Source organism: Aotus nancymaae, unplaced genomic scaffold (genome assembly GCF_030222135.1).
Source record: "Aotus nancymaae isolate 86718 unplaced genomic scaffold, 86718_ANA_hifiasm-v0.15.2.pri h1tg000076l, whole genome shotgun sequence".
In the NCBI taxonomy this organism is placed as follows: Eukaryota; Metazoa; Chordata; class Mammalia; order Primates; family Aotidae; genus Aotus; species Aotus nancymaae.
In genome coordinates, this window is record NW_026988491.1 from 4,273,733 (window position 1) to 4,285,979 (window position 12,247).

The 12,247-nt window shown below is 50.6% G+C and overlaps 1 protein-coding gene and 1 non-coding gene across 2 annotated transcripts in view; both read right to left on the reverse strand.

Annotated features, from left to right (window-relative positions):
- Nucleotides 1–391: 391 nt before the first annotated feature.
- LOC105713792 (AP-1 complex subunit beta-1-like) overlaps nt 392–12,247 on the reverse strand; it is a 64,424-nt gene continuing 52,568 nt past the window's right edge. The window contains 2 exon segments of the mRNA XM_064367881.1: nt 392–2,648; nt 11,682–11,824. Of these exon segments, the coding sequence (XP_064223951.1) occupies nt 2,582–2,648; nt 11,682–11,824 (210 nt within the window). The 3' untranslated portion in view covers nt 392–2,581.
- LOC135271331 (small nucleolar RNA SNORD125) lies at nt 10,612–10,703 on the reverse strand. The gene has a single exon (XR_010339436.1). It is a non-coding gene; the product is annotated as a small nucleolar RNA SNORD125 (small nucleolar RNA).

A 12,247-nucleotide genomic window follows, 5' to 3' on the forward strand; every position in this document is an offset into this window, starting at 1 on the left:
GACGCAGGGGGCGGGGCGCGCGGCGCGCGGCGGGGAGGGAGAGGCAGGCGGGCGGGCACGCTGTGCTCGGAACTGTCGTAAAAGGGGCGGGCCGCGCTGCGCCTGTGACTGCCGTAAAAGGGGCGGGGCGTGCCGCACTCGGGATGAAGCTGCGGGGGTGCGTCGCTGAAGCAGGCGGCTAGCGGGTGCTCGGGTCATGGACCGCTACGCGGGCGCCTTGGAGGAGGTCGCGGACGGTGCCCGGCAGCAAGGGCGATACTACCAGCTGCTGTCGGCGCTGCAGAGCCTGGTGAAGGACTTGCCCAGGTACGCGGGTGGGGCGGGCGGCGGCCTTCCAAGCTGGCCCCGGGCCCCGCAGGCGCTCACCGCTCACCCCCTGCCCGCATGCTCCTTCCAGCAGCGACTGTCCTACACCACGCTCAGCGACCTGGCCCTGGCGCTTCTCGACAGCACCATGTTCGAAATCGCGCAGGGGCTACTGGAGATCCAGCACCTCACCAAAAAGAGCCTGTACAACCGGCACCTGCGTCTGCAGAACGAGCACCGAGGTGTGCTGGGGCGGCGGGACCAGGCGCCTCCTCCTCCGGGTTGGTGGGTCCCGGCCGCTCTTGGTATCTGTGCAGATCGGCTCCTTCCCTCGGAGTGTTCGGAAGAGGTCACTTAGATTGACAGAATCAAGGGCGCGGAGACTGAGCGCCTTTTTGGTGACCAGTGGGTCCAAACAGTTTTGTTTTCAGTTGCGCAGCCCCCCTTTTTAGAAGAAACTGCCTGCTCGGGCTTTCCTGTGCCCCACCCCCTTCCAAGCAGGATGGCCCTAGGCCTCGGTGCTTGGTTGGCCTGGCGCTGACTGCGTTGCCCCTCAGTAGTTGAAGGTCTGTTGACAGCTGTGCAGCGCTCTTCGGGGTCCGTTCCCTCTCACGCCTCGTAGGGCCTCATACCAGTTGCACACCAAATTCCTAAGCACTGTCCCCTGTCACACCCTCCCAAACCTGAAGAGTTTCCCACTTGAGCCGCATGCTTGGTGGGCTTAGGAGCCCTTTCCTGCAAATGACATAGGGCGGGTCCCCCTGCAACATCAGATTTCCACCTTTGCTGTTTTATTTTTCCCAAACTTCTTATTTTAAGAGTTCAAACATTTAGAAAAGCTGAAAAGATAGTGTAGTGCATACCCTTGTGCTCTCCACCAGAAGTTCAATAGTTAACATTTTGCCGTAGTTCTTGATATTCTTAAGTACATACACGTGACGGCGTAGCAGTTCACCAAGAGTCTTCAGCTTTCCTGGAGACCAGGATTTTCAGCCGAGGAATGTTGACATTTGTGGCTGGGTAAGTCTTTATGGTCAGATGCTGTTTTGTGCATTGCAGGATGGCAGCGGTACCCTCCCTAGTCCTACTGAAAACCAAGAATGCCTCCAGACAACCTGGGGGGTTAACCCTGGCCTTGGATTGGGAGCAAGTTCTCTAAAACAAGAGCAGTCTCCTACACACCCGCAGAGGGTAGCCCTCTGAGAAATTAACCGTTCTGGGTGTCCCCAGATGTGTGCGTGGCCACATCTTGGTACCTAACTTGTCGCAGAATATTGCTTTATGTGTAAAGATCCAGTCCAAGTTCATGCTGCAGTTGGTTGCTTGGGTCTCTCTGCTTCTGGAACAGTCCCCGTATTTATTGTGGCATTGACTGTAGAGTCTAGGGCATTTTACTTCTAGAATGCCCTGCTCTGCATCTATCAGATTGCTTCCTCGTGCATTTGACCTGCTTCTCCACTCTCTGGGTTTCCTGTAAACTGGACTGCTGGTAAAAGCCTGATTAAACGCAGGTTTAATGTGGCAAAAATTCCTCCTGGTTGGAGGGATCTGGGCATAGCTAAGACAGCAGCTCCACAGGGATCCCATAGTGTTCCCCATGCCCCTCACCCCACTTTCTGTCATTTCTCTGAGGATGGCTGGAGGCATTCCCTAGCCAGGGGCTGAGGACTGTTCTTTCATGTTAGGAGTGAGCCTTACACGGGGTCTTCATGCTGCACTCATGGAGGATGAGATGTGAGTCCCTACAAGGGCTGTCCTCCTGTGCCGTGGCCTACCTGCTCCCTGACCTTTGCCTAGTTCTTCTGTTCCACGTGTAGGCAAGATAACCAAGAGCTGTGCCAGGACTATTTTCAATATGTTCTGCGGGGCCCTATAGTGGCCCCAGCAAAGGTAATTGAGGTGGAGAAGCATGGTGACATATTGGGAGCCGCAGAGGTGCTGGCCCTGGGAGAGGCCACAGAGGAGGTGGAGGCTGCTGAGAGGATGGAAGGTTCGGATTAGGATGACGTGTCAGGTTCGCAGCCAGCAGCTACCTGAGCCTCATGCCTGAGCAATAGGAAGTTTTCCCTGGACAGGGGTTCCTGGGATGCAGTTCTTGATTACGTGGGAAGGATGTGGAGCCTAGTGAGCATAGAATGGTGGCCCTGAGAGGGGCAACAGGGAGAAATGAGGAGGGTTCCAGGAGCCCTGCTGTGGGCTAGAGGCAGAAAATCCTTTAGCCCTGGCGGTAATCAGAGCAGGAACAGGGCTGAACTTTCTGGTCCCATCCATCAACTCACTTAGTAGACCATTTACTCAGTGAAAGGTCCATGGTTGTTCCATCACCAAGGGGCATGAAAAGGCTGGAAAAGGGAACACTTCAGTGTAGTTTTCAGTTTTACAATGCATAGTAGGTATAAAAGCTACTGGCAAGCCCTGCAGTTGGAAAATGGTTAATTTTATATAACCTTATAAGTCGGTAATTCTGTTCACTGTCCCAACCAACTTAGCAAACCGTAGAATGCTCCCTCAAGACACTGGTGTTCATGTCACTAGTACTGGGACGTGGGGTGAGGCTGAGGCACACAGGTGATCCTCCTCTCATGCTCCTCCCTCCGCAGCTCACTTGCTCCCACACATTCAAATTCTGTCCAGGTGCCGTGGTTCACGCCTATAATCCCAGCACTTTGGGAGGGTGAGTCCTGAAATCACCTGAAGTCAGGAGTTGGAGACCAGCATGGCCAACATGGTGAAACTGCGTCTCTACTAAAAATACAAAAATTAGCCAGGCATGATGACAGGCATCTGTGGTCCCAGCTACTCGGGAGGCTGAGGCATGAGAATTGCTTGAACCCAGGAGGTGGAGCTTCCAGTGAGCAGATTATGATCATATACCTCTTCATCACATGCACAAAAAGCAACCTGCGTATGTCCCATTCATAAAAAAACCTACAGACAAGGTGATACTGGTATACTTTGCAGGTCTTTCCCAGATGCCCTCTATAATGAGTTCATTGTACCCATCTCTTGAAACCCTTCCTCTTTCTAGTAATGGCATGTAAAATTTCTGGGTTGTGACTATTTGTATGTATCTGTTTCTTTAACAAGAATTTGAAGGCAGGAACTGTACTCATCTTCACAGCCTCAGTAAAGTGCATGATACATAGAGGATGCTCAGTAAGTATTTCCATTCCTTCATGGTAGAGATTTTGTCTATTTTTTTTCTCTTAGGTGTACCCAGCACCTAACCCAATTCTAAGTAAATTTCTCAAAAAATATTTGTTGAATGAATGCCTGAGTGAGTAACTCCACATGAGGTAGGAGGCAAGCAGGACTCATCTCCGGACCAGACGGAAGGCTGGCAGAAACCAGGAAGAGGTGCTGAAAGGACCTCCAGTTGCCCTCGCTGCCCATCCCCATAAGACACTCCCACCAGCACTCCCACAGTTTATCGATGTCTAGAGATGCCTGAAGTTACTACCTACCCTTTGCCATGGCAATACTCAGAGAGTTATCATTCATTTTCCAGCTGTTTCTGAATAACCTGCTTTTTAATTAGCATGTCATTAGAAGTAGTTAGAAATATGACCCTGAACCGCCCCTATGTTGTTACTCAGTGTACTGCCTATGTGCTAGCTTTGTTCCACAGGAGCAGTTACAGAGATGGGACACTGCTGCCACTTTAATAAAGCTGCTTTCTTTCATCACCAGCTTGCTCTTGAATTCTTTTTTTAAGTAGGGACAGGGTCTTGCTATGTGGCCCAGGCTGGTCTTGAACTCCTAGGCTCAAGTGATCCTTCTGCCTCAGCCTCTCAAAGGGCTGGGATTACAGGTGTGAGCCACCACACTCAGCCTTGCTCTTGAGTTCTTTCCTGAGCAAAGCCAAGAACCTGACTTGCATCGGTGGTGAGTCAGCCAGGACTAAAGAGAATATGGTAGTCAGTGATTGATGAGGCAATGGTGAGAGATAATGGCTGGTGAGACAGAGATGGCAAGAGACAGCAAGAAGTAACAATCAGTGAGACAGTGAGGGATGATGAGGAAACTGGTGATCAAAACTGCAACAGCAGTAACACTAAGACTATAACACCAAAGAGCTGTTAACACTGCAGAGAGATGTAACATTAACCAAAGATCCACCCCTCCCTCTCTCTCTCTTCCACCAAAGGATCTCTTCAAAGCTCCCTCCCTGCCTCCCTCTCTTCCTTCTTGAGATGGAGTCTCATTCTGGCTCCCAGTCTGGAGTGCAGTGGCATGATCTTGGCTCACTGCAACCTGCAATCTCCACCTCCTAGATTCTCCTGCCTCAAGTGATTCTCCTGCCTCAGTCTCCCGAGTAGCTGGGACTACAGGCACCCACCACCACTCCTGGCTAATTTTTGTATTTTTAGTAGAGATGGGGTTCCACCATGTTGGCCAGGCTAGTCTAGAGCTCTTGACCTCAAGTGATCCACTCCCCTCGGCCTCCCAAAGTGTTGGGATTACAGATGTGAGCCACTGTGCTTGGCCGGAGCCATCATTTATCCTGGCAGGCAGTGGAGCCAAGAAGACAGGCAAGTGACCATAGCACCACCGCCTTATGTGGGACCTGCTATTTCACTGGCAGGTTGCTGGTCTACACACTGGTTCCCTTCCAGAAGCCAAGCCCACCGAAGCTGGGGGACAGCTAAGCAGGCCTTAACCCAGTTCCACAAGACTGGCTGGCACCATTTTGGCTCATGCAGACAAGTGTCTCCATTGCTGAGTAGGTTATCTGGTGAATCAGGGCTTCCAAAGTTTTCCCTAGAGAAATGCTGTTTGCCCCTTCCCTTCCTCCCTTCCATGGTTGCTTTTGGTTTAGCCCCTGTCTGCCCGAACTAAGATGCTTTCATTGCTCTCTGTTGAATTCACATTCATCATTCTACTGTCCATCCATAGCTCATAATTCACTTTTGTAATGCTTTGCTACCTATATTTATACCTTCTTTGCAAAAAGTGAAAATTGAAAGGAAAAAGTGGCTAAGCTTTTGCTAGACTTAGACTAAAAAACTCCTGTAGAAATCCTTTCTAGATGTGGGGACAGCAGTGAGCATCCCACAGGACTTGCCACTGGGATATCTTTTAGGCAAGTGGAGTAAATTCAAATCAGATGATTTAAAGAAGAAAAAAACTAATTTTCAATGACAACACTGTTCGGGTCTAATACAAATTGGGGAACCAACAAATTTGGCCTAGAGATGACTCTTTATGTTATAATGCTATTTTATGATTAGATTTATTCTGTAAAAAGAAAGGAAAATGGAGAGAAGTTCCTTATATGTAGACATTTATGGTCCTCTACCAAGATCCCGATATAGAACCTGTCTGGCTCATGAGACCCCTGGCACCCAAAAGCTACCCTAGATATCCTAGATTATGCCTTCCTGGCTGCTCCAGCTAGAAAGCCTGCAACCATGCCTTAGAGCTTCCTCAGTCCCTCACCTCTAAGGAGGTTCCCACCAGTTCTCTAGCACAGGATTCCACTCCAAGGTCATCAAGAACTTCTCCCCCTGATGCAACAAATCCCAGCCTATACCCCCTGCTGCCCAAGGAGGTAAGCCCAACCAGTACTACCAGGAGTGGGGCCCCGTCTCAGTCCCTCAAATCAAACCTGTGTCCATATCAGGAGGTAGTTGACAGAGAAGACAGAAAAATCAGAATATATGTACCTTTTCCGTGTACAATTTGGCTTTATGCAAGAAAATCTGGCCAGTTTTCAGAGGATCCAGGGAAGTTTGTAAAGGAGTTTGTTAAATTGGCCATGTTCTTTGATTTAAGGTGGCATGAAATGCAAATATTATCTACTTGTTAGGCCTTAGGAAAAAAACAAAAGAGGCTGAGGGTGGTGGCTCATGCCTATAATCCCAGCACTTTGGGAGGCCAAGGCAGGTGGATCACCTGTGGTCAGGAGTTCGAGACCAGCCTGGCCAACATGGTGAAAACCAGTCTCCACTAAAAATATAATAATGAGCTGTGTGTGGTGGCAAGTACTTGTACTCCCATCTATTCAAGAGGCCGAGGCAGGAGAATCGCTTCAACACAGGAGGCAGAGGTTGCAGTGAGCCAAGACTGTGCCATTGCACTCCAGCCTGAGTGACAAGAGTGAAACTCAGTCTCAAAAAAAAAAAAGACTCTAGATACTGTCCACAAACATGTAGATGGAGTGGCTACTCGTAACCAAGCCCATGCCATTTATTGTGTGTGGGGTGAGGCAGTCCTAGACCAGTTCCTAAGATCTCAAATGCAGAAATCACATGCTAACTTGTTTAATAGAAGGCATGAAAAAGTGTGTGGTCAAGCCAGTTAATTATGACAAAGTCAGATAAATAACTCATGGGAAAGATTAAAATCCTCTGACAGAAACACAATCCAGATCCTTAATTTTCTGGGAAAACAAGGTGATATGATTTGGCTGTGTCCCCACCCAAATCTCATCTTGAATTGTAACTCCCATAATTCCCACGTCATGGGAGTTGTGGGAAGGAATTGAATCATGGGGCAGAGGTCTTTCCTGTGCTGTTCTCATGATAGTGAATAACTCTTATGAGAGCTGATGGTTTTACAAAGGGGAGTTCCCCTGCATAAGCTCTGTTAACGTGCTGCCATGTAAGACGTGATGTTCCTTCTCATTTACCTTCTGCCATGATCATGAGGCCTCCCCAGTTATGTGGAACTATGAGTGAATTAAACCTCTCTTCTTTATATATTACCCAGTCTCAGGTATGTCTTTATTAGCAGTGTGAGAACAGACTAATACACAAAGATACTGGGTATCTTCCCCACAAGGCCCAAATTTCTGTACAAAAGCTGAAGTATCTGAGATGTGTGTTCACTCCTGAGACAAAGACCTTAGCCCAGAAATAGAAAGAGACCACCCTGACACCAGTCCACTCAGACTAAGAAACAGTTAAGTGCCTTTTTGGGAATGGCCAGATTCTGCCAGATTTGGATTCCCAGGTTTGGGATCATATCAAAACCACTAAAAGAGAGTGATCACAAGCCTTTGAGTTGGGACGGAACCTCACAATAGGCATTTTTAACTCTAAAGGAAATGCTGGGAACAGCTCCCGAACCTCTCACTCTCTATGTGACTAAAAAACAAAGGACATCTTTGGGTGTTCTAGATCAAAGGTTCAAGAAAAATCCTAAACCAGTGTCCCTCCCTCCCTCCCTCCCTCTCTTCCTTCCTTCCCTCCCTCCTTCCTTCCGTCCTTTCTTTTGAGATGGAGTCCAACTCTCACTCAGACTGGAGTGCAGTGGCGCAATCTCAGCTCACTGCAACCTCTGCCACCAGGATTCAAGCAATTCTCTTGCCTCAGCCTCCCGAGTAGCTTGGATTACAGGTGCCTGCCACCGCACCTGCATAATTTTTGTATTTTTAGTAGAGACAGGGTTTCACCATCTTGGCCAGGCTGATCTTGAACTCTTGACCTTGTGAGCCACCCACCTCAGCCTCCCAAAGTGCTGGAATTACAGGTGTGAGCCACCACACCTGGCCCAGTGGCTTACTTTTCTAAACAGTTGGACCAGATGGCAGCTGGGTGGCCAGGATGCTTTTGAGCTATGCGCACCACTGCTTTGTTAGGGGGAAAAAAAAGGCAGTAAGTTTACCTTGGAACAAAAATGAGATATAATTACCCCTTCCCCCAACAAAGTACAGGGGGTCCTAAAGACAAAAGGACACCAATGGCTAACAGGTAGTCAGTTGCTTAAATATCAAGCTCTTCTGCTTGACACCCCAGATGTTAACCTTAAAGTATGTCACATTTTAAACCCTGCTACTCTGTTGCCAGACTTTATATCCCAAAAAGCAGATCCCCAACTCATTCATTCCTGTGAGGAAACCATACAACAGACCTACTCTAGCAGGCCTACTGCAAAGATGAGTCCCTGCATAATTCTGATATTGAGCGGTTTATAGATACGAGTAGCTTTATTCATGAGGGAGTAAGAAAGGCAGGTTATGGCTGGGCAAAGTAGCTCATGCCTATAATCCTAATACTTTGGGAGGCCGAGGCAAGACGGAACCTCTGAGGTCAGGAGTTCGAGACCAGCCTGGCCAACATAGTGAAACTCTGTCTCTACTAAAAATACAAAAATTAGGCCGGGCGCGGTGGCTCACACCTGTAATCCCAACACTTTGGGAGGCTGAGATGGGCGTAACACGAGGTGAAGAAATCAAGACCATCCTGGCCAACATGGTGAAACCCCATCTCTACTTAAAAAAAATACAAAAATTCGCTGGGCATGGTGGTGCATGCCTGTAGTCCCAGCTACTCAGGAGGCTGAAGCAGGAGAATCACTTGAACCCAGGAGGCAGAGGAGTTGCAGTGAGCTGAGATTGCACCACTGCACTCCACCCTGGCGATAGAATGAGACTAAGAAAATGCGTGGGAACAAGTTAGTGTGGCACTGACTTGGTTTAGAGAAGGGCTTAGGGCAGTTAAATGAGATCAAGTATGTAAAGCTCTTAGCACCAAGCCTGGTGTATGATGTGTGCTCCGTGCATGCTGTGCTGGTTCTTAGTGGGTGTCAGAGCTTGCGGTGAAAGCAGCGTGAGCCATCCTGCTTCCCTGCGACCCCCCAGAACCAGCAGCCCAATATAAGGGGCCACGTTAAGTATCAGAGAGGGAGAAAGAGTCATTTTCATTTACTCAGGACCTCCCAGATAACAAGGACCAGATACCTAACTAAGTGTGTTGTCTCATTCAGTTATCATAAAGGCCCTGTAAAGGGAGTTTCTGTTGCACCTTGCTTGCAAGTGAGGAAATTGAGACTTGGAGCGAGGGGGCAGGTGACAAAGGAATTTCTCCAACGTCATACAACTAGCAAGAGGCAGTGCTGGGTTTGATGGGCTCCAGAATTCATGTTTGAACTGTATGAAAACAACTAAGGACTTTTTCTCCTTTTATTTTTATTTATTTTTGAGATGGAGTCTTGCTCTGTCACCCAGGCTGGAGTGCAGTAGTGTGATCTCGGCTCACTGCAACCTCCGCCTCCTGGGTTTAAGTGATTCTCCTGCCTCAGCCTCCCAAGTAGCTGAGGTGCCCGGCACCTTGCCCAGCTAATTTTTTTTTTTTTTTAGTAAAGATAGGGTTTCACCATATTGGCCAGGCTGGTCTCGAACTCTTCATCTTGTGATCTGCCCACCTCGGCCTCCCAAAGTGCTAGAATTACAAGGGAGCCTCTCACTATGCCAGCCTACCCACACTCCGGGCCCTGGACAGAAGGATGGGCTCCCAGTCCCCCTCCCCCAGATGGCCACGTGGACAGGAAGAAAGAATCCTAGGCCAGCTGCTCTGCCCCAGCCCGGCTGCAGGCCTGAAGCCAGCTCTGTTCCTCTCCTCTGGGCCAGACAGTGGTGGGCCCAGGTAAGCAGGCCTTGCCCTGTCCTGCCCTTGAGGAGCTCTGTCTCATGCCAGGGGCCTGGAGGGTAAGCTGCTTCTATCCTGAAAGCTCTGAGACTGCCCAAGTCTCTGCTGCCAATCCCCAGCTCCCAGGAGGGATCTGACCATCCCAAGCAAGATGCTAGATTTTACCCTCTTGGCCAAAACTGGCCAGGTCACACAGTGGCCACAGAGAGATTCAGGAAAGCCCTGCTTCTCTGCAAACCAGCACCATGGCAAATTGGGAAGATCCTCATGGGTGAGAGCCAGCCACAGGCTCTTAGATTAAGTCACAGGGCATGGGACTGGGGGCACGAACTGAGTGCTCAGTATACCCAGGCTGTGTATTCGATATTATACCCATTCCTAGCCTCATAAAAACAGCCAGGTACACTTCTTCCCATCTCTAGATGCAGACACCGTCTCAGGGAGGAACCGGCTTGGGTCAGACCCCATAGAGTGATCGGCACTGCTGAGAATCAGAGTTTGAGCTGCCTGACCCCAGCCTGTGCTCTGCCCAAGAAGCCATCAGGCCTGGCTGGGACACAAAGGGAGACCACTTGGAGAACCTCGGGCCCACTTGCTGGCTCAGCACACCAGGCTTTCCTGGGAGCTCCACTACTGCCAGCTATGTGACCTGTGCAAGGAGCACAGGTGTCATTCTAAAAAAGGGTGATGGCAGTGACTTTGCTGGGCCATCAGGTGGCTCAAGTGAGACAATACTTCCAAAGTCAGTGTCACAGGGCCTGGTGCCCAGGAGGCATTCAGCACACAGTAAGCTTGCTAGAGGCAACCAGTGGGACCACCTCTCATAGCCTGGAGCATTTCTGCGGCCTCCACGGTCTCATGAGGGTAAGTGGCAGAGCTACCCTCAGCCCCAGTCTGCCCGAGGGTCAGGACCTACTGGCTCCCAGGCTCCCCTGGGGAAGCAGCCCCTTTAGTCAACTTAGAGGCTCAGTTTGCTCATCATAATAGGCTTAGGAAGAAGAATCATCAGGAAGGGCTGCCAGGGGTCTCCAGGGAGCCCTAGCCTCACTGGCCAGGTCTATGATGGTGCCAGACAGGCAGCCTTCCCACTGACATCCAGTGTAGGGGACCTGGTGGGGAGGGACCTGGAGCATCTGCCACTCCCAGAGGCCCCATCTGACACTTTAATCCTCTACCACACTGGGGAGGCTGGCAGGCAGGCCCACTCCCCACCAGCTTTCTGAGAGGTGGTCCCTAAGACAGGCCCCTCCTGCTATGTGGGGTGTTTGCCAGCAGTGGGCTCCTCAGCTGGAGCAGGGAGTTCCTGTAAAACACTCCTTTGGACAGTGGAGCCAAAAATAAGGGGCCAGATGTGGTAGCATGTACCTGTAGTCCCCGATACCTGGGAGGCTGAGGCAGGAGGACCGCTTGAGCCCAAGGGTTCAAGATCAACCTGGGCAATATACTGAGACCCCATCTCAAGAAAAAAAACTAAAAGGAGAGACGCCTTTCCCCACTCTGCCTGGTATTTTAGAGTCCGTATGAAAAGGTCACTTGGGGGTAAAAATCCCACTGCTTGGCTGGGCGCAGTGGGTCATGCCTGTAATCCCAGCACTTTGGGAGGCCAAGGTGGGTGGACTGCCCCACTTCAGGAGTTCAAGACCAGCCTGGGCAACATGGTGAAACCTCATCTTTACTAAAAATACAAAAAATTAGCCAGGGGTGGTGGCATGCACCTGAAGTCCAGCTCCTGGGGAGGCTGAGTCAGGAGAATTGCTTGAACCCAGGAGGTGGAGGCTGCAGTGAGCCCAGATTGCACCACTGCACTCTAGCCTGTGTGACACAGCAATACTATCTCCAAAAAAAAAAAAAAAAGGCCCTTGAGAGTCTTGGCCCAAGGGGTGGTGGGGAACATCCTCTGGAAAAGGGACACCACCCTCCCCGCTGCCTGCAGTCCCCAGAACACTCTTGAGTGGACTCTCTTAGGCCTCCCCTTGAGAGGGGTACTGACCCCAGGGAGCTTACCTGTTGCAATTGAACTGTATGACAAAATCGGTCATGATCTGCAAGGCCTTGTGAGCTGCAGGTCCACAGAGGTGGAGCCCACCTGGTGGGTGAAGGTGCCTGACACCTCCAGCCCCTTGGCCTTCATGGCTGGGAGCCAGAACCTGCCGGGAAGAGGGTGTAGAGGGGGCAGGTGGGTGCCTCTTCCCCCAGCCCAAACTCAGCCCATCTGAGGGTGCTTTTTCTCTCTCCTGCAGGGCCTCCCAGATCCAGCACCTCCACCTTTACTGCTAGGGGATGACCAGGTGCATATCAGGAAGAGAATAATCCCATGTCCCACCTAGCACACCGCCACGACATGGCTGCCTCTTGGAGCAGCTCGTCGTGGGGAGGCACTTGGATGTTCAGGGGCTGACATGAGTCCTCAGAGGAGAATGGAGGGTTCTCTTGGGAAGTAGGGCTGAGGAAGTCCGTAAGCCAAGGACAGAGCTCAGTGCCCAGTGGCATCCTGGGGCTCAGCCACAGCCTGGGCCTTGCTGACCATCACTGCCTGTCCTCCCTTGCAGGAGGCAGGGCTGGCCTTTGGC